General features: G+C 38.5%; 1 protein-coding gene across 1 annotated transcript; it reads right to left on the bottom strand.

The window, feature by feature from the left end:
- Nucleotides 1-15,251: 15,251 nt before the first annotated feature.
- Nucleotides 15,252-17,223, bottom strand: LOC119508083 (60S ribosomal protein L4-like). Its single transcript, XM_037801530.1, has 2 exons — nucleotides 16,245-17,223; nucleotides 15,252-15,582 (listed from the first exon to the last, which is right to left on the bottom strand). The coding sequence occupies exons 1-2, from the start codon at nucleotides 17,183-17,185 to the stop codon at nucleotides 15,267-15,269; spliced, it is 1,257 nt and encodes a 418-aa protein (XP_037657458.1). The 5' UTR covers nucleotides 17,186-17,223; the 3' UTR covers nucleotides 15,252-15,266.
- Between the last annotated feature and the right edge of the window lie 4,918 nt (nucleotides 17,224-22,141).

Raw genomic sequence — 22,141 nt, 5'->3', positions numbered from 1 at the left:
TTACTCCAAAAAGAATGAAAATAAGAATAAAAAATAAAAGTAAAAAAGAACACCCAAATCATTCTATTTCCCCATCCCACTCTATTTTTCATTTAGTTTTTGTCCCCATTTTTCTACTCATCCATCCATACCCTGGATAAAGGGAGTACGGGCCACAAGGTTTTCACAATCACACCATCACACCATGTAAGCTACATAGTTATACAATCATCTTTAAGAATCAAGGCTACTGGGTTGCAGTTTGACAGTTTCGGGTATTTCCTTCTAGCTATTCCAATACACTAAAACCTAAAAAGGGATATCTATATAGCATATAAGAATGCCCTCCAGAGTGACCTCTCAACTCCATTTGAGATCTTTCAGCCACAGAAACTTTGTTTTGTTTCATTTTGCTTCCCCCTTTTGATCAAGAAGATTTTCTCATTCTCATGATGCTGGGTCCAGGCTCACCCCCAGGAGTCATGTCCTGTGTTGCCAGGGAGATTTATACCCCTGGGAGTCAGGTCCCATGTACGGGGTGGGGGGGTGGGGGTGGTAGGGCAGTGAGTTCGCCTTCTGAATGGGCTTAGAGAGAGAGAGAGAGAGGCCGCATCTGAGCAACAAAGAGGTTCTCTGGGGGACACTCTTAGGCACAATTATAAGTAGGCTTAGTCTCTCCTTGGAGCAATGGAAATTAACGCAGGAGTATGCCCAGCCTTTTATTATTGCAGGGACTTTCTCTAAGGAAAATTCTGAGTATTCCTGATTAGTTCTTGGCCTTTCCTGTGTGCTCAGGATAATGCATCGTACAGAAAGAGAGGCAGAACTGGAAAGAAATTAAACAGGCCAATGCAGTCTCTGTTCTGAGAGACTTGTTATCCAAACATTCCTATAGCTATATCTAGAAAAGGAAAATGGGGATATGTGCCAGCAAGCTGTGGACCAGGAGGCACCATTAATCTTACATCCATTTACAGCCACATTCAGTCTAAGAGGATAAATGCTCATTATTGGAGAACATCCTGAAGAGAGAAATGGCTGGAGAATGGGGACACATAGAGTCACTGCCACTTTTGTTGTTGAAGTCAACAAATAACTTTATTCTTGTGTAAGTACTGAAGGAATTTAGGTTAGCTGGTTCAGAAGCCATTCTGTATCCTTCATGCATGAATGCTTCTGTATGTGGATGTTTGTATATATGTGTGTTCCTGTGTATGTTCTGTGTATGTTTGCTATTTGCCTGAATTAGGTGAAAGTTGTCTGGATACAGAAGTGGAAACCTCTAGTGCCTTTGTGGATAACATGATATAAAAAACACTTGGAATATTGAGACTTTTTCAGCTCTATTTGGTGAACTTCTGGGAAAGATGGCAGAGTAGAGAGCTCCAGGACTCAGTCCTCCCACCAAAAACAACTATTAAAAAGGCAGGATGTGTTCAAAACAACTATTTTAAAACTCCAGAGGCCAGAGGAACACTGTACAGCATCCAGGGAAGAACAAGAACAAGAGGCTGATAAATTTCTGTAAAGAACAGTAAATTTTCTCTCTCTACATGGTGCTACTGGCACCCATCCTCCACTCATGCCAGGCCACCAGGGGTCCATTCCCTGATTAGCTGCTGGTGACAAGAACAGGGGTGGGCACAGTTGATCGCTGATCATGGCTTCTGATCAGCAAATTCAGATCTTGATCCTGGCTCTGAGGGTAGTTGTTATTTCAACCCACCCCTGACAAAGGTGGTAGCAACCATTGTTTCAACCCCCCCCCAAGACAGTGGGAAAGATTAAGACATTTTCAGCTAAACAAAAGCTGAGGAAGTTCATCACCACTAGATCACCTCTATAAGAAATGCTAAAGGGAGTTCTTCAGACTGGAAGAAAGGGATACTAGACAGTGGTTCAAAGCAGCATAAATAAATAAAGACCTGCGGTAAAGGTAACCATTTTGACAATTATAAATGCCAGTATTATCGTATTATATTGTTTGGTATGTAACTCCACTTCTTACTTCCTATAGGTGCTAAAATGCAAATGCATAAAAAGTAATGATAAATCTAGGTTTCTGAACATACAATGTGCAAAGATATAAGTGCTAACAAGTACAAAAACTGGTGAGGGACAAAGGGGTATAGGAACAGTGTATGTGCATGCTATTGAAATTAAGTTGTTATTAAACCAGATATGATTGTTATATATTGAGGATATCAAATTTTAACCCCATGGTAACCACAAGGAAAATAGATGAAATATATATCCAGATAGAAGTAAGAAGGCATGCAATATGTTAAAAATTTTAAAAAAAGCAAATAAATATAAAAGTAGCCCTTAATGAAGTGAGGGACAAAAAAGGCATAAGACTTACAAAGGCAAAAATAGCAAAAGAAAGTCCCTTAATATCAGTAGTGACTTTAAATGTAAATGGATTAAACTTTCCATCAAAAGGCAGTGACTGGCAGAATGAATAAAAAAGCATGACCCAACTATATGCTGTCTGCAAGAGACTCACCTTAAAGTCAAAGATACAAGTAGTTTGAGGATGAAAGGATGGAAAGAATATTTACCATACAAGTAGTAACCAAGGTGAGCTGGGGTGTCTATACAATATCAGATAAAATGGATGACAAGTCAAAAACAATTTGGAGGGACAAAGATGGTCACTATACACTGATAAAGGGGACAATTCAACAGGAATATGTAACAATTATAGATACATATGCACCTAACAGAAAAGCCCTAAAATATATGAAGCAAATGCAGATAGATTTGAAGGGAGAAATTGATAGTTCTACATTAATAAGAAACTTTAATACAAAACTCTCAATAATGGATAGAACATCTAGGCAGAAGATCAATAAGGAAGTACAGGACTTGAATGATACACTAAGCCAACTAGACCTAACAGACATATATAGAACACTGAACCCAATGAAAAACCAAATACATATTCTTCTCAAGTGTGCATGGATCCTTCTCCAGGATAGACCATATGTTGGTTCACAAAACAAGTCTCAATAAATTAAAAAATATTGAAAGCATACAATGTAGATTCTCCAACCACAACAGAATGAAGCTAGAAATCAATAACAGAGGGAGAAATGGAAAATTACAAATATGTGGAAATTAAACAACATATTCTTAAATAACCAATGGGTTAAAAGGGAAATCAGAAGTAAAATCAGGAAATATCTTGAGGTGAATGGAAATGAAAATACAACATACCAAAACTTATGAGATGCAGGGAAGGCAGTGCTGAGATGGAAATTTATAGCTCTAAATGCTTACCTTAAAAAAGAAGACTTCAAATCAGACTTTATCTCAAAACTGAAAGAACTAGAAAAATAAGAGCAAATTAACAAAAAGTGAGCAGAGAGAAAGAGATAACAAAGATTAGAGCTGAGATAAATGAAATAGAAGACCAAAAAAAAATAGAATCAACAAAACCACAAGTTGGTTCTTTGAAAATATCAATAAAATCAACAAACTTTAGGTAGATTGACAATGAAAAAGAGGATACAAATTTTTAATTCAATTTTATTGAGATATAATCACATAACATACAATAATTCAAAGTGTACAGTTGTTCACAGTATCATCATATAGTTGTGCTTTCATCACCACAAACTTTGAACATTTTCATTACTCCAAAAAATAAAATGAAAATTTAAAATAAAAAAGAATATCCAAAACATCCCATTCCCCTCTTCCCCCACTATTCATTTACTTTTTTTTTAAATACAGTTGAGAGATATAGTCACACACCCTACAGTCATCCACAGTGTACAATTATTCACAGCACCATCATACAGTTGTGTATTGATCACCAGAATCAATTTTTGAACCTGTTCCTTACTCCAAATTAAAAATAAAAGCAAAAAACACCTAAATCTTTCCATCCCCTCCAACCCACCTATTCTTCATTTAATTTTTGTCTCCATTTTTAAAGAGGATACAAATTTTTAAAATCATAAATGAAAAGGGGGACATTACTACAGACCCTGCTGAAATAAAAAGAACTATAAGAGGATACTATGAACAACTAACTGTATGCCAATAAACTAGATAACCTAGACGAAACGGACAAATTCTTAGACACACATAAACTACCTACATTGACTCAAGAAGAAATAAAGGATCTCAACAAACTAATTACTAGCAACAAGATTAAATCAGTAATCAAAAACTTCCCAACAAAGAAAAACCCAGAACCAGATGGCTTCACAGGGGAATTCTACAAAACATTCCAAGAAGACTTAGCTCCAATTTGGCTCAAACTGTTCCAAAAATTAAAGAGTTAACACTCTCTAACTCATTCAACATTACCCTCATACAAAGCTGGATAAAGATACCACAAGAAATGGAAACTGCAGACTAATAACTCTTATGAATATAGATACAAAAATCCTCAACAAAATTCTAGCAAACTGAATCCAACAGCATATTAAAAGAATTATGCAGCATGATCAAGTGGGCTTTATCCCTGGTATGCAAGGTTGGTTCAATATAAGAAAATCAATTAATGTATTACACCATATTAACAGAATGAAAGAAGAAGCATACATGATCATCTCAATTGAAGCAGAAAAGGCATTTGACAAAATCCAGCACCTTTCTTGATAAAAAACACTTAGAACACTAGGAATAGTAGGAAACATACTCACATGATGAAGGGCATATATGAAAAGCCCACTGCTAACCTACTTAATGGTGAAAGATTGAAAATTTTTCCTCTGAGATCAGGAACAAGACAAGGATGCCCACTGTAACCACTGCTATTTATCATTGTACTGGAAGTTCTTGCGAGAGAAATTAGGCAAGAAAAAGCAATAAAAGGCATCCAAATTGGAAAGGAAGAAGTAAAATTTTCCCTATTTGCAGATGATATGGTCTATTTACAGAAAACCCTGAAAAATCCATGACAAAACTCCTAAAGCTAATAAATGAATTCAGCAAAGTGGCAAGGTACAAGATTAACACTCTCAAATCAGTAGTGTTTCTATACACAAGCAATGAACAACCAGAAATCAAGGCAAAAATTCCACTCACAATAGTTAACTAAGAAAATCACCTATCTATGAATAAATCTAACCAACCGTGTAAAGGATTTGCGCAAAGAAAACTATAAAACATTGCCAAAAGAAATTTAAAAAGACATAAATAAATGGAAGGACATTCCATGTTCATGGACTGAAAGACTAAATATCATTAAGATGTCAATACCACAAAATAAATTTAATGCAATCCCAATCAAAATTCCAATAATCTTCTTTGCAGAAATATCAATTCTGCCAATTATCAAATTTATATGGAAGGATAAGGGGACCCAAGTAATAGAAGTCATCTTGGAAAAGAAGAATGAATTTGGAGGACTCATACTTTCCAATTTTAAACCTTACTACAAAGCCACAGTAAAAAAAACCAGCATGGTACTGGAACAAAGACAGATATATAGACCAATGGAATAGAATTGAGAGCTCAGATATCAACCCTCACATTTATGGCCAACTGATTTTTTACAAAGGGTCAAAGACCACGAAATTGAGAAAGAATACTCTCTTCGACAAATGATGCTGGGAACTGTATATCCATTTGCAAAAAAAGGACAACCCCTACCTCACATCACATTCAAAAATCAACTCAGAATGAATCAAAAACCTTAATATAAGAGCTAGAACTATCAAACTCCTAGAAGAAAATTTAGGGAAGTATCTTCAGGACCTTATTTAGATAATGTGCTCTTTGACTTTACACCTAAAGCACAAGAAACAAAAGAAAAAAAAATAGATAAATGGGGCCTCATCAAAATTAAAAACTTTTGTTCCAGAAAGGACTTTATCATTAAAGTAAAATGGCAAACTACCCAACAGGAGAAAATATTTGGAAACCACATATCTGATAAAGGATTAATATCCAGAAAATGCAAAGAAATCCTTCAATTTAACAACAAAAAGACAAACAACCCAATTAAAAATGGGCAAAAGATTTGAAGAGACATATCTCCAAAGAAGATATAGAAATGGTCAAAAAGCACATGAAAAGATTCTCAACATCATTAGCCATCAGGGAAATGCAAATCAAAACAGAAATACCATTTCACACTGATCAGAATGGCTGCAATTAAATGAGCGGAAAATAATCACAGTTGGAGTGGATGCAGTGAAATAGGAACATTCATTCATTGCTGGTGGCAATGGAAAATGGTGCAGGTTCTGTGAAAGTCAGTTTGGCAGTTCCTTGGAGAGCTAAGTATAGAACTACCATAAGACCCAGCAACCCCACCAGTAAGTATATACCCAAAAGAATTGAAAGCAGGGACCCAAACAAATATTTTCCCATTGATGTTCATAGCAGCATTATTCACAACTGCCATGTATTAGGTAAAAATATCAAATTGCTGAATAAAACCTTAGGTAAAATAACATTTATATCAAAACATATGGAATACACAATTATATATATATGTATATATGTAATACATATATGTAAATTGTGTTAACAAAACTGTAATAGTGATTATTTCTTGGGAGGGGTCTGTAATTGGGAAGTAATCCCCTAGAGTCAAGGGGGACTTTACCATATCTGAATCGATTGAATTAACAATTTCAATATATTAGTTACATCAATTCACTAAATTTATGAAAACCTTGTGAAATTATAAAAACATATAAAAATGCTTTTTCACCTTTCATTCCCAAAGACATAATCATCATGCTGGCTCCTCCTTTTACAACTTTCTTTTCTTTCTTTCCTTGAATTCACAAGCATTCTCTCTTGTTGCCTCCTCCTCCTACATGTTGTTTCTTTTCCCTCATTAATAGTCTGTGCCTTTCTTAGATGATGTCCTCATTCCCCTTCTCTCTTTGATTCTGCTTCCAGTGGACTTTACCAGTCAGCACTGAGAGCAAGGTATCTTTTAGAGGAAGTGATTGAGAGCAATTATACTTTAAATGAATGAATCCCTGTCACATAGTTTTAATAAAAAATAGTCTGATTTTCAGGTAGTGTATTATAGGTGGTAAAGTAATGACGCCGTAGCATTTTTTGGGGGTATCTCATGGTGTGCAATATATTTTAAAAAATAATCCCATATTTTGGTTTCATGTATTTTTCGGCGGGTGCAGAAATACCGCTGGAGATTGCTTTCTTGGGCTTGATGAACTATAGTAATTTATTAAAGAATGTCATGAATACAACTTTCTTTTTCATTTACTGATTGATTTTTCTGGGCAGATTGTTGGATGAGGGAAAAGCGCGCCTCAGTTTTCCCTCTCACAACCTCTCAGGCACACAGGCTTTGCCGTCAGATAACTAATGAATCCTTGGAAGTATCTCTGGACAATTCCCAAATAGGGACAATCCATAAGATTTTCTATTTTCACCTTCTGCTTCAGTTGTTTCTCATTGTGATCCAGGGACATGTTATCCCAAGTGCACTGCAGCTGTGACTAACGGATTGAAGATCTGCTTTTGAGAATCTGATGGTGGAAACCGGTGGCTTGTGACGTCCGGATTTTTATGACTCCTTTTTTCTAAAGAAACTTGGAGTCGCTCTTGGCATTCCGGCATGACTTAGCATCCTTTTCAGATGTCTCAAAAGCCTGAAGATTTCCCTCTTTTCTGGGCCACGCAGGGCTCAAAGGCAAGTCCCAGCCAAGAGCGCAGCACAACTCACTAGCGTCATCAGCCAAGACACCGCCCACTGCGAATTCCAGTGATTCACCCGGATCGCCGGGAGGGGGCGCGCGGGCACCGCTAACAAGCGAGTGCAAGGTTCCCTTCCCTGCGGCACCGACAGGCAGAAGGCGGCCGTGATTTGATTTTTAGATCAACTGGCGCCAGTGCAGGAAATGCCTCCATTTTCGGCGCTGCAGGCTTTGCTGCCGCTCCCACCGTAAGCCAAGAGCTGCCTTTGCAGCAAGACCTATGCCTGAGGGAGCAGCGGTTTCTCAGACCAACTTAGTGCCACCTCAATAGTGAGAGAAAAAAAAATCTTCCATTTCTCAGTCCTCACTGATGAAGCGGAAGCTTTTCTGAGGCATCTCGCGAGACATTTTTCTTCAATAGTGAGCACAGAACCTTTCATTCTCTGAACTGTTCCCATGCAGTTTCTTCTTTACTTCCTCATATAACATTTTAGGAGGACTTATTGTGCAAAAGTATCCATTTATTGAGGAGGTGGGGCTCGAATTCTTAGCGTAGCCTCGCGTTTTGTTTTTGCTTTTTAACAGATTCAGGGTGGCCTCTGACGAGAAATCTCTTGATAAATTCAGAGGAAAAGAAAACACCGACATACTCAGGAAATGAATATATAAAATACTGAGACTTTACAGTTGAATGAGTTCAGGACGTGGCCAGTACTGGGTTTTGGAGCCCAAGGCTAAAGGGAAAACGTTGATCCTTTTACCCAAGCTTGGTTCCTGGGACATCCTTCTGAAGATGGTGGGGTGGGGTGGGGTTGGGGGGACAAATCTCTCTCTGGCTTTGACCAATTATTTTATTTTATTTTTTTTCTTTTCTTCTATTTTAGAGAATCTGAATGTCCTCCACTGAGCTGGGCTTGGCTGATCCCACCTGGGGATGTGTTTGCAGAGCTCCAGTGGAGTGTTAATTTTCTCCTCATCCTTCTCTTAAGTCTCTCTTCTTTTTATCCAACCCATTTTCTCTTTTTTTCTCTCATTTTCCAACTTTTGTTGTTTTTAGTTTTCCAAGTCAACACTTTGGAAAGTTCCTTCACTTCCAGTTTGTTCCCTACATATTTCCATTATTGACTTTTTATTTCAGATGTTTTAAAAGATTTCATTTTAATGGTCTGTATTGTGTGAACTATAAGTAATTTTTGAACATCTTTCTTCTTTTCTGCTCTTTTTCTTCCTTAGTTAGGAAGACCAAGGAAAGCTGAATACTTCTCCTCAGGTAAGGTGAGTTCTCACCTGCCGTTGTCCACAGACATCTCAGGCATCACTGCATGAGTGAATATGAAAGGGTAACATCCTTCTCCAATTTTCAGTTTATCTGCATAAATCACATTTAGTTTAGGGCCAAATCATCTGTTTGCCAAGAGCAGTGGCCCCATTTTGATGGCTAAAATCACAAGATCATAACTTTTTAAATAGTCAAAATAAATTTCTCCATGGAAGTTACTGAGACCGCTTTCAAGAATTCAGAGCATGATTCATTTCATTTTGTCAATTTTAGCAGCAAAGTTCTAGTAATTACACATGCTTAGAGTCAAAGTTTTTTCTATATCTTTGGGTGGTTTGGAGCTGTCTGTACCCCAGAAAAACATGTTCTTAAACTTAACCTACTCCTGTGGGTGTGGACCCATTGTAGGTGGACCTTTTGATGAGGCTGGTTCAGTTAAGCTGTGGCCCACCACAGTCAGGATGGGTCTTAATCTTATTACTGGAGTCCTTTATATGCAGAATGAAATTCAGACATAGGGAGAGAAAGCCACAGGAAGCAAGAAGCTGAAAGTCAACAGAACCTGGAAGAGAAGGGAGAGGTGAGGAGAGGCCACCATGAGCATTGCCATGTGACAGAGGAGCCCAGGACCAAGGATCACTGGCAGCCAGCCCAAGAACACTAGTCTTCGAGAAGAAAGTATCACCTTGATGGTACCTAGATTTGGAATTTTTCCTAGCTTCAAAACCATGAGCTAATAAATTCCCATTATTTATGCCAACCCATTTATTTGGTGTTTGCTTGAGCAGTCAAGGAAACTTAAAACACAATGTATCCTATGAAGCATTCAGCATAACATTTTGCAGTTGCATTTTAGTGACATTAATTCTAAAAGAGTACGGAATATAGGAAGTTTTCCTGCAATCATTCAATCAACAAAAGCTGAGTGTCTCCTGTATGTCAGATGCTATGAGAAGATGAAATAGGATAGACATTAGGGACTCAAGAGATGTTTGTTGCATTAATGAACCATATAAATAAGACAGTATATTAGGCATTCATTGGGATAGGAATAACCCACAAGTAAACCAAACTTTGTTTCTGCCCTCGAAGTACATACAATGTAGTGAGGGAAAAAGGTATATGCACTTACACTAAGTAGGGAAAAAGAGGGGAGAAGATATAGAAAATGTGGTGAAATTTATATTGCTTAAAGATGGAGTTAAAAGGCCTTAAAGGTTCCCAGGTCAAAATCTGCCATCCAAGTATAAAAGGAACACTTCGGAAAGGCAGCCTTCCTGAAGATTTGGGTATGTTCTGTGATGCTGAGTAGGGTTGAGGTAAGTTCCCATGTGAAGATGGTCAGCCTGTCCTCTTTTCTGGAAAGCTGACCTTCGGTAGCGGTCCTTCCTGGTTCTGCTCCTGACAAGCCACCTGATTCCTTTCCCCAGCCATCTGGCCAGTGATATGGAGGAGGGCCACCAGGGCTCTAAGCATTCAATATTTTCCTTCCTCTATGGGAAGAATCACAACCAGTGCCTCAAGTTCGAAAAGCAGTTATTCCAGGTCTTCAGTTCTATGGGCTACCAGGCTTAGGTTTTCCAAGAAGAGTATGAGGAGATAGGGCTGTATGGATTTGTGCTGGTGTGGGGCTGGATGGAAGAGAGAATGATTCAGGAAATGAAGAGAGCTGGAGGCTCAACAATTTGAAAGAGAGCTGTTTCGGTCTGGAGAGTCTGCATCGGTACTGAAGCCTGTTTATCTTTAGGGAGCCAGGCTCTTCTTATAGAAGGAGGATGGATTTATCATACTTGCTAACAGTTATGACATGATCATTTCCAGTGAGCCAGCAGTGACATCACTGCCATTACCTATTACATTCTGACTCATAGGTTTTCATACCTCATTCATTGTGCTGCTGGATAACCACCAACTTCACCCCTCCCATCACAGCATTGCCATGTGCAGCCCACCATCACAATCCATGCCTCAAGCATCATAACACTGTGGATCTAAAATGAATAATTGTCAAAGAATCCATTTAAAACATCTGTTATTTGCATGGGAAAAGAGTTAGCCTCCAAGATGAACAGCCTTCCACTGTAGAAGTTAAAAATCTAGTGGAACAGTAAACATAAAATCTATTACTTGCTGTAGCAAATGCCTATCATATCATGTGAAGATGCTCTTTCTCTCAGTTTTGGGAACTTTAAAAGTCTAAACAACACAAGACAGACAAGGGATTCAGATCAGATTCCACCAGGACCCTAAGAAGTCATGATCTGTCCAAAAGGAGATTCCAAAAGGAGCCAAGAGGTCTCTCTGGTGGGCACTCTTATGCACAATATAGACAACCCTTTTTAGGTTCTAATGAATTGGAATAGCTGGCAGTAAATACCTGAAACTATCAAACTACAACCCAGAACCCATGAATCTTGAAGACGATTGTATAAAAATGTAGCTTATGAGGCTTGACAATGTGATTGAGAAAGCCATATGGACCACACTCCCCTTTGTCTAGTTTATGGATGGATGAGTAGAAAAATGGGGGAAGGAAAAAAACAAACAAACAAACAAACAAAGGCACCCAGTGGTCTTTTTTACTTTAATTGCTCTTTTTCACTTTAATTATTATTCTTGTTATTTTTGTGTGTGTGGTAATGAAGGTGTCAGGGATTGATTTCGGTGATGAATGCACAACTGTGTAATGGTACTGTGAACAATCGGATGTACGCTTTGTTTTGTATGACTGCATGGTATGTGAATATATCTCAATAAAATGAATTAAAAAAAAAAAGTCATGGTCTGACCACCCCACTGCTATCGACCTAGAACTGGACATTGCAGAAAAAGCAACACAATTTTCATTAACATTCCATTTGGAACACAGAAACAAAAAAAAAAAACCTTATATTTAAGCCTCTTTTTGATACCTGGGGTCTCAGCCTGGTTTGGGGCAGAAATTCTGAGATTGGTAAAACTCATCTTACTTTACCTGAAATCTAGTTTTTCCAACAGGAGATGCCTTTTTGGTGACTTCTCCTCTAAAATGGACACTGGTATTTTGCCCATTTTCCATGTCCTGGAATAGGGTGAGGTGGGCTCTGCATTCTCCTTGTTTCCCTCAGCTCTTTCCAGAATATTTGTCTTCCAACTTCATACAAAAACTCTTCCTGCCCCAGTTTCTACAAACTTGCTCTTTATCTTGTATTGCACTTTGTCAGTCATCTACCAACCTCCCAATTATGCCATCACGTTACCTAGGTGACTTTTTCAACTAGCCCAGGAGGTCCAACATCACTTGAGACAAACCAAATGCTAGTATTGGAAAGGATAGTTTAGCACTTAATAGCTTAGCTATAGAGTCAGACAGACTTGTCTTCAAATCCTGGCTTTTTCTTTTCAATCTATATGACTTTCAGTAAATTATTTCATATCTCTGAATCTCAATTTCTTCATTTGTAAAATAAGGATAGCACTAATTCCTTGGCCATTTTGAAGACTGAATTGAATTATACATGATAACTTCTTTGCACAGTTCCTGGCATCAGAGTATTCAATAATGTTAGACATTATCTTTGATAAAACTAATATTACTAGTAGAAAGTTTATCTAATTCCTCTTCAACTCCAATGAGATTTGTTTCAACTTACCTTCAGCAACCCACTGTCATGGCCACCCTCCAAATACTGTCATTTACCCACTGCTTCATGTCTACCATCTTAAATTATGGTATAATACTTTTTTTAAAAAAATTCAATTTTATTGAGATATATTCACATACCATGCAGCCATACAAAGAGTATATTCAGTTGTTCACAGTACCATTATATAGTTGTGCATTCATCACCAAAATTAATTTTTGAACATTTTCATTACCACACACACAAAAATAATAATAAAAATTAAAGTGAAAAAGAACAATTAAAGGAAAAAAGAACACTGGGTGCCTTTTTTTTTTTTCTTTTTTTGGCCCCCAGTTTTCAACTCATCCATCCATACACTGGACAAAGGGGAGTGTGGTCCATATGACTTTCCCAATCACATTGTCACCCCTCATAAGCTACATTTTTATACAATCATCTTCAAGATTCATGGGTTCTGGGTTGTAGTTTGATAGTTTCAGGTATTTACTGCTAGCTACCCCAATTCATTAGAACCTAAAAAGGGTTGTCTATATTATGTGTAAGAGTGCCCACCAGAGTGACCTCTCGGCTCCTTTTGGAATCTCTCTGCCACTGAAGCTTATTTCATTTCCTTTCACTTCCCCTTTTGGTCAAGAAGATATTCTCCATTCCACGATGCCGGGTTTAGATTCCTCCCCAGGAGTCATATTCCACATTGCCAGGGAGATTCACTCCCCTGGGTGTCAGATCCCATGTAGGGGGGAGGGCAGTGATTTCACCTGCCAAGTTGGCTTAGCTAGAGAGAGAGGGCCACATCTGAGCAACAAAGAGGTATTCAGGAGGAGGCTCTTAGGCACAATTATAGGGAGGCCTAGCCTCTCCTTTGCAGCAACAGTCTTCCCCAGGGCAAGTCCTGTGGTAGAGGGCTCAGCCCATCAAACCACCAGTCCCCTATGTCTGTGAGCATATCAGCAACCATCGAGATGGGGAAGCCCAACACCCCTGCATTCTCCACCAGCTCCTCAAGGGAGCTCTGCATATTTCTTTAATTGTTTGTTTGTTTTTTTAAATTAACTTTTTTTTTAATTAACTATATCAAAAAATTTAAAAAAAAATAAAAAATAAAAAAAAAATTTCAAACAAACCATAACAAGGGAGTAAGAAAAAGACAACTAACCTAAAATAACTACTTTACTTCCAACGTAATCATTATATCTCGTCCCATATTGTTATGGACCTTACTTTGTGTACAAATCCAGTTCTTTCTTGCATAATCACCCCCAAAATAACATTTCCATTGAGCTTATTGAAAACTTCAACATACTTCTGTCATAAAACAAGTCTCTTTTGGAGCCCAGCTCTCCCTTTAGCAACTTTCTTATTACTTACATTTTCCTCAGAGCCAAGATTTTTTTTAAAGTTGTCTAGAACTCTTTTCTCTCCAACTTTACTTTCCATTCACTAGTCATCTCATTGCAGTATATTCCCATGCTCTGACCTGTAATTTCACAGAAGTCTATTTCTATGCCAAATATGAGATTCTACCTTCCAAATTTGATAGATATCAACTTTTTAATTTTTATTTTAAAATAATTTCAAACTTACAGGACAGTAACAAAAATAATACAAACCCCATACATAAAGCTCCACCATATTGCCATCCCCCCCGGAAACCCAGATCCACCAAAGTTAAAATTTTGCCACATTTGCCATATCATTCTATCTATCCGTCTATCAACCCTTCTCTCCATTCATCTTCTATTTATCCATTTCTCTATGTATTTATCAATCTGTTTTCTGAACATTTGGGTGTAGGTCGTATACATCAAGATCATGAAATTTAACATTGATATAAAGCTTACAGTCTATATTCCATATTTTTTCATATGTTCCAATAATGTTCATTTGAGCCTCTTCTCCCCCTTTAATATATCCCATCCAGTATCACATATTGCATTTAATAGTCTTTGTCTCTTTAGTTGCTCTTTCTTTCTTTTTCCTTTAAATTGTGGGAACATGTATATGACATAAACTTTCCCATCTCAACCTCTCCCAAGCATACCTTGCAGTAGGATTAATCACATACACAATGTTGCAATGCCCTCACCACCACACATTACCAAAGCTTTCCGATCTCTCTAAATAGAAACCCTACATCCATTATGCATTAACTCCCCACTCCCCCCTGCCCCCAGCCCGTAGCAACCTGTACTCTTTCTGTCTCTATGAGCTTGTTATCTCCAATATTTTCTTTGTAGTTACCATAGGACTTAAATTTAACGTCCTAAATACATAACAATCTCATTTGCTTTGATACCAACATAACTTCACCCCGACCCCCACCTGATGTAATTCTTGTCACAAGTTACATATTTATACATTATGAGTCCAAAACCACTGATTTATCATTGCATTTTATGCATTTGCCTTTTAGATCCTGTAGGAAGTAAAAAGTGGAGTTACAAACCTAAAATACAATAGTACTGGCACTTATATTTACCCATGTTATTATCCTCACCAGAGATCTTAATTTCTTCAAGTGGCTTCAATCTATTACTTATTTTCTTTTCCTTTCAATTTACAGATGCCAAAAGCATCTCTTGTAGGACCAGTCTAATGGTGAAGAACTCCCTCAGCTTTTGTTTACATGGCAATGTTTTAATCTTGCCCTCATTTTTTTTTTTTTTTCTCACTGCCTTTTTCATCTGGTCTTTATTCAAAATAAGGTGTCCAATATAATTTGACTTTTATGGAATAAGCAATTTAAACAGCAGGCTTCTTTTCTTCTGTGGTAGGTTTCTGTTCTGCTGGCTTCTTGGTATCTGCAGCCTTCTTTCCCACCGAAAGCTTCTGCTTCTGTGGCTTCTTAACACCAGTAGCCTTCTTTCCTTTCTTCCCCACTACAGGCTTCTTGCCTGGAACCCCCTTCTCATCTGATTTGGCCTCTAGTGCTGCTGCAGCTTTATCCATCCTGAGTTTGTGATTCCTAGCCTGGCGAAGAATGGTGTTTCGGCGCATAGTCTTTGCATAGGGATTCAGTTTCAACATGATTCTCAGGTTTTTCAGTGGGTTCTTCTTTTTTTTTTTTTTTTTTTTTAATCATCATTTTATTGAGATATATTCACATACCACGCAGTCATACAAAACAAATTGTACTTTCGATTGTTTACAGTACCATTACATAGTTGTACATTCATCACCTAAATCAATCCCTGACACCTTCATTAGCACACACACAAAAATAACAAGAATAATAATTAGAGTGAAAAAGAGCAATTGAAGTAAAAAAGAACACTGGGTACCTTTGTCTGTTTGTTTCCTTCCCCTACTTTTCTACACATCCATCCATAAACTAGACAAAGTGGAGTTTGGTCCTTATGGCATTCCCAATCCCACTGTCACCCCTCATAAGCTACATTTTTATACAACTGTCTTCGAGATTCATGGGTTCTGGGTTGTAGTTTAATAGTTTCAGGTATCCACCACCAGCTACCCCAATTCTTTAGAACCTAAAAAAGGTTGTCTAAAGTGTGCGTAAGAGTGCCCACCAGAGTGATCTCTCGGCTCGTTTTGGAATCTCTCTGCCACTGAAGCTTATTTCATTTCCTTTCACATCCCCCTTTTGGTCAAGAAGATGTTCTCCATCCCACGATGCCGGGTCTACATTCCTCCCCGGGAGTCATATTCCACGTTGCCAGGGAGATTCACTTCCCTGGGTGTCTGATCAGTGGGTTCTTCTTTAGAACTCGGCGATGAATCTTCTTGCGTGGTGCTCTGAGGGCTCGTTGGATCTCTGGGCTTTTCAAGATTCTGCTAAGGTCTGTATTCATCATCTTGTGCATGGGAAGGTTGTAGTTACTCTTGAGGGAAGCAGCTTTACGCCACGTGCCATACAGTTCATCTAACTTGCGGAAAGCACTTTCAGTCCAAATGCAGAAACGTCCCACATGCCCACCAGGAGCAAGTTTCAAAATATTCAGCTTGCTTACATTAAGCAGAGTAATTCCAGGGATGTTTCTGAAGGCCTTAATGATACCATTGTCCTCATTATAGATGATGCATGGTCCCCTGCGCTGTATGCGACAACGGTTTCTCATTTTGCCCTTGCCAGCTCTCATTCGCTGAGAGGCATAGATCTTTTTGATATCATTCCAGGCCTTAAGTTTCTTAAGAAGCAAAACAGCCTCCTTGGTCTTCTTGTAGCCTTCAACTTTATCTTCCACCACCAAAGGAAGTTCAGGAACTTCCTCAATGCGATGACCTTTAGACATGATCAGCACTGGTAAGGCTGAGGCAGCCAGGGCGGAGCAGATGGCATATCGCTTCTGTGTTGTGTTTACTCTACGGTGCCATCGACGCCATGTTTTGGTTGGTGCAAACATGCGACCTCCACGACACATATTTCCAAAAGCACCCTGGCCAGATCGGTGAGTCCCACCGCCTCGAACTCTGGGGATTCGAGCCACAGCTCTGCCAGTGCCCCAAGACTCAGCACTGGTTTGATGACCTGCTAACTCACTGACAGCATAGGGCTGTCTGTTGTTTTTGCGCAAGCTGGTGTGAACGAAGTTCACAATATCTGGTCTAATGGGAGCCTTGAACACAGCAGGCAAAGTAACATTTTTGCCAGATGACTCCCCCTTTTCAGAGTACACCGATATCAATGGACGAGCACACGCCATGTCGGGGAGAGGAGAAGGCCACACTCCTGTCAACCCGGCGGCTCCCACAGGAAAAGGTTACAAGAAACCTTATGGGAGGCATTAAATTACCATGGTGTAAATTTACATTTAAAATTAATTCACACTCACAGGAAGCTCATTTGTATGAAGAGTTAGATATTTTTAGAAAAACTGTTATGTAAAAAAGTACTGTTTCCCTACATGTACTAAAATTTATTTTTCAAAATAAATGATCAGAAATGTGTCCTAATGTTGTCACAGCCAATACCTCCATTAACACTTGCATCCATAGAAAAATTCTTCTCAAAATTAAAAATTATCAAAAATTATTTGCGATCCTACATTTACCAAGAGCAACTCACTTTTGCTTTCAATTATAACAATTTGAAAATAAAGTTGCTAAAAGTATAAAGTTTCATGACCCAATAAATATGCAAATAGGCAAGACAAAAATCCTATGGTAAATCAAGATATCACAATAATAAAATATTTGTTTATTGTATTATATATATTTATGATACCAAAAATAACATTTTGCCATTTTTAAGTTTATGTTCTTATATATCATTATTATTCCTATTAAATTTTTTTTTTTTTATTATTATTAAATTCAATTTTATTGAAATACATTCACACACCATACAATCATCCATGATATACAATCCACTGTCCACAGTAAGATAACATAGTTATGCGTTCATCACAACAATCTATCTCTGAACATTTTCCTTACATCAGAAAGAACCAGAACAAGAATAAAAAATAAAAGTGAAAAAAGAACACCCAAATCATCCCCCATCCCACCCCATTTGTCCTTTAGTTTTTATCCCCATTCCTCCACTCATCCATACACTAGATAAAGGGGGTGTGATCCACAAGGTCTTCACAATCACACTGTCACCCCTTGTAATCTACATTATTATATAGTCTTCAGGAGTCCAGACTGCTGGGTTGGAGTTTGGTAGTTTCAGGTATTTACTTCTAGCTATTCCAATACATTAAAGCCTAAGAGGTGTTATCTATATAGTGCATAAGAATGTCCACCATAGTGACCTCTCGACTCCATTTGGAATCTCTCAGCCACTGAAACTATTTCGTCACATTTTGCATCCCCCTTTTGGTCAAGAAGATACTCTCAGTCCCACGATGCCGGGTCCACATTCATCCCCGGGAGTCATACTCTGCGTTGCCAGGGAGATTTACACCCCTGGGAGTCGGGTCCCACGTAGAGGGGAGGGCAGCGAGTTCACCTGTCGAGATGGCTCAGTTAGAGAGAGAGAGGGCCACATCTGAGCAACAAAGAGGTACTCAGGGGGAGACTCTTAGGCACCATTACATACAACTTTAGACTTTCCTTTGTGGTAATGAGCTTCATAAGGCAAGTCCCATGCTCAAGGGCTCAGCACATCACATACATCTTTCTAAGATCACAAGCTCCATGAATGCCAAGACCATGAGGTCATGCTCACTGTGGTCCCCAGTCGTAGCCATTGCTGCTCAGTCATTGTTGGTTGAATGACTTGGATGAAGGGCTCTCCCTCCTCCTGTCCAAGGTTGACTCTTCCATGTGTACTCTTTTTTTTTTTTTTTTTTTTTTTTTTTAAATCATCATTTTATTGAGATATATTCACATACCACGCAGTCATACAAAACAAATTGTACTTTCGATTGTTTACAGTACCATTACATAGTTGTACATTCATCACCTAAATCAATCCCTGACACCTTCATTAGCACACACACAAAAATAACAAGAATAATAATTAGAGTGAAAAAGAGCAATTGAAGTAAAAAAGAACACTGGGTACCTTTGTCTGTTTGTTTCCTTCCCCTACTTTTCTACACATCCATCCATAAACTAGACAAAGTGGTGTTTGGTCCTTATGGCTTTCCCAATCCCATTGTCACCCCTCATAAGCTACATTTTTATACAACTGTCTTCGAGATTCATGGGTTCTGGGTTGTAGTTTGATAGTTTCAGGTATCCACCACCAGCTACCCCAATTCTTTAGAACCTAAAAAGGGTTGTCTAAAGTGTGCATAAGAGTGCCCACCAGAGTGACCTCTCGGCTCCTTTTGGAATCTCTCTGCCACTGAAGCTTATTTCATTTCCTTTCACATCCCCCTTTTGGTCAAGAAGATGTTCTCCGTCCCACGGTGCCAGGTCTACATTCCTCCCTGGGAGTCATATTCCACGTTGCCAGGGAGATTCACTTCCCTGGGTGTCTGATCCCACGTAGGGGGGAGGGCAGTGATTTCACCTTTCCAGTTGGCTTAGCCAGAGAGAGAGGGCCACATCTGAGCAACAAAGAGGCATTCAGGAGGAGACTCTTAGGCACAAATACAGGGAGGCCTAGCCTCTCCTTTGTAGCAACCGTCTTCCCAAGGGTAAAACTTATGGTAGAGGGCTCAACCCATCAAACCACCAGTCCCCTATGTCTGTGGTCATGTTAGCAACCATGGAGGTGGGGTAGGCGAATACCCCTGCATTCTCCACAGGCTCCTCAAGGGGGCACTACATCTTTTTTTTTTTTTTTTTCCCCTTGTTTGTCTTTTTTCTTTTTTTTTTTTTTTTTTTAACTTTCCCTTCTTTTTTCAAATCACCTGTATGAAAAAAAAAGTTAAAAAGAAAACAAACATACAATAAAAGAGCATTTCAAAGAGACCATAGCAAGGGAGTAAGAAAAAGACAACTAACCTAAGATAACTGCTTAACTTCCAACATGTTCCTACTTTACCCCAAGAAAGTTACATAATATAGCAACATTTCAGTGAACTTGTTCCTACTACAACCATCAGAAATTAACAGACCATAGTCATTTCTGGGCATCCCCAGAACGTTAAATAGCTTATCTGTTCTTCCTGGATTATTGTTCCCCCTTCCTTAATTGCTCTCTACTGCTAGTTCCCCTACATTCTACATTATAAACCATTTGTTTTACATTTTTCAAAGTTCACATTAGTGGTAGCATATAATATTTCTCTTTTTGTGCCTGGCTTATTTCGCTCAGCATTATGTCTTCAAGGTTCATCCATGTTGTCATATGTTTCACCAGATCGTTCCTTCTTACTGCCGCGTAGTATTCCATCGTGTGTATATACCACATTTTATTTATCCACTCATCTGTTGAAGGACATTTGGGTTGTTTCCATCTCTTGGCAATTGTGAATAATGCTGCTATGAACATTGGCGTGCAGATATCTGTTCGTGTCACTGCTTTCCGATCTTCCGGGTATATACCGAGGAGTGCAATCGCTGGATCGAATGGTAGCTCTATATCTAGTTTTCTAAGGAACTGCCAGACTGACTTCCAGAGTGGCTGAACCATTATACAGTCCCACCAACAATGAATAAGAGTTCCAATTTCTCCACATCCCCTCCAGCATTTGTAGTTTCCTGTTTCTTTAATGGCAGCCATTCTAACCGGTGTTAGATGGTATCTCATTGTGGTCTTAATTTGCATCTCTCTAATAGCTAGTGAAGCGGAACATTTTTTCATGTGTTTCTTGGTCATTTGTATTTCCTCTTCAGAGAACTGTCTTTTCATATCTTTTGCCCATTTTATAATTGGGCTGTCTGTACTATTGTCATTGAGTTGTAGGATTTCTTTGTATATGCAAGATATCAGTCTTTTGTCAGATACATGGTTTCCAAAAATTTTTTCCCATTGAGTTGGCTGCCTCTTTACCTTTTTGAGAAATTCCTTTGAGGTGCAGAAACTTCTAAGCTTGAGGAGTTCCCATTTATCTATTTTCTCTTTTGTTGCTTGTGCTTTGGGTGTAAAGTCTAGGAAGTGGCCTCCTAATACAAGGTCTTGAAGATGTTTTCCTACATTATCTTCTAGGAGTTTTATGGTACTTTCTTTTATATTGAGATCTTTGGTCCATTTTGAGTTAATTTTTGTGTAGGGGGTGAGGTAGGGGTCCTCTTTCATTCTTTTGGATATGGATATCCAACTCTCCCAGCCCCATTTGTTGAAAAGACCATTATGGCTCAGTTCGGTGACTTTGGGGGGCCTTATCAAAGATCAGTCGGCCATAGATCTGAGGGTCTATCTCTGAATTCTCAATTCGATTCCATTGATCTATATGTCTATCTTTGTGCCAGTACCATGCTGTCTTGGCAACTGTGGCTTTATAATAAGCTTCAAAGTCAGGGAGTGTAAGTCCTCCCACTTCGTTTTTCTTTTTTAGAGTGTCTTTAGCAATTCGAGGCATCTTCCCTTTCCAAATAAATTTGATAACTAGCTTTTCCAAGTCTGCAAAGTAGGTTGTTGGAATTTTGATTGGGATTGCATTGAATCTGTAGATGAGTTTGGGTAGAATTGACATCTTAATGACATTTAGCCTTCCTATCCATGAACATGGAATATTTTTCCATCTTTTAAGGTCCCCTTCTATTTCTTTTAGTAGAGTTATGTAGTTTTCTTTGTATAGGTCTTTTACATCTTTGGTTAAGTTGATTCCTAGGTACTTGATTTTTTTAGTTGCTATTGAAAATGGTATCTTTTTCTTGAGTGTCTCTTCAGTTTGTTCATTTCTAGCATATAGAAACATTACTGACTTATGTGCATTAATCTTGTATCCCGCTACTTTGCTAAATTTGTTTATTAGCTCTAGTAGGTGTATCGTCGATTTCTCAGGGTTTTCTAGATATAAGATCATATCATCTGCAAACAATGACAGTTTTACTTCTTCTTTTCCAATTTGGATGCCTTTTATTTCTTTGTCTTGCCGGATTGCCCTGGCTAGCACTTCCAGCACAATGTTGACTAACAGTGGTGACAGCGGGCATCCTTGTCTTGTTCCTGATCTTAGAGGGAAGGCTTTCAGTCTCTCACCATTGAGTACTATGCTGGCTGTGGGTTTTTCATATATGCTCTTTATCATGTTGAGGAAGTTTCCTTCAATTCCTACCTTTTGAAGTGTTTTTATCAAAAAGGGATGTTGGATTTT

The sequence above is a fragment of the Choloepus didactylus genome, chromosome 13, assembly GCF_015220235.1.
Source record: "Choloepus didactylus isolate mChoDid1 chromosome 13, mChoDid1.pri, whole genome shotgun sequence".
Classification (NCBI taxonomy): domain Eukaryota; kingdom Metazoa; phylum Chordata; class Mammalia; order Pilosa; family Megalonychidae; genus Choloepus; species Choloepus didactylus.
The sequence above is the reverse complement of the archived record's forward strand: the minus strand, read 5'-3'. Positions and strand labels throughout refer to the sequence as shown.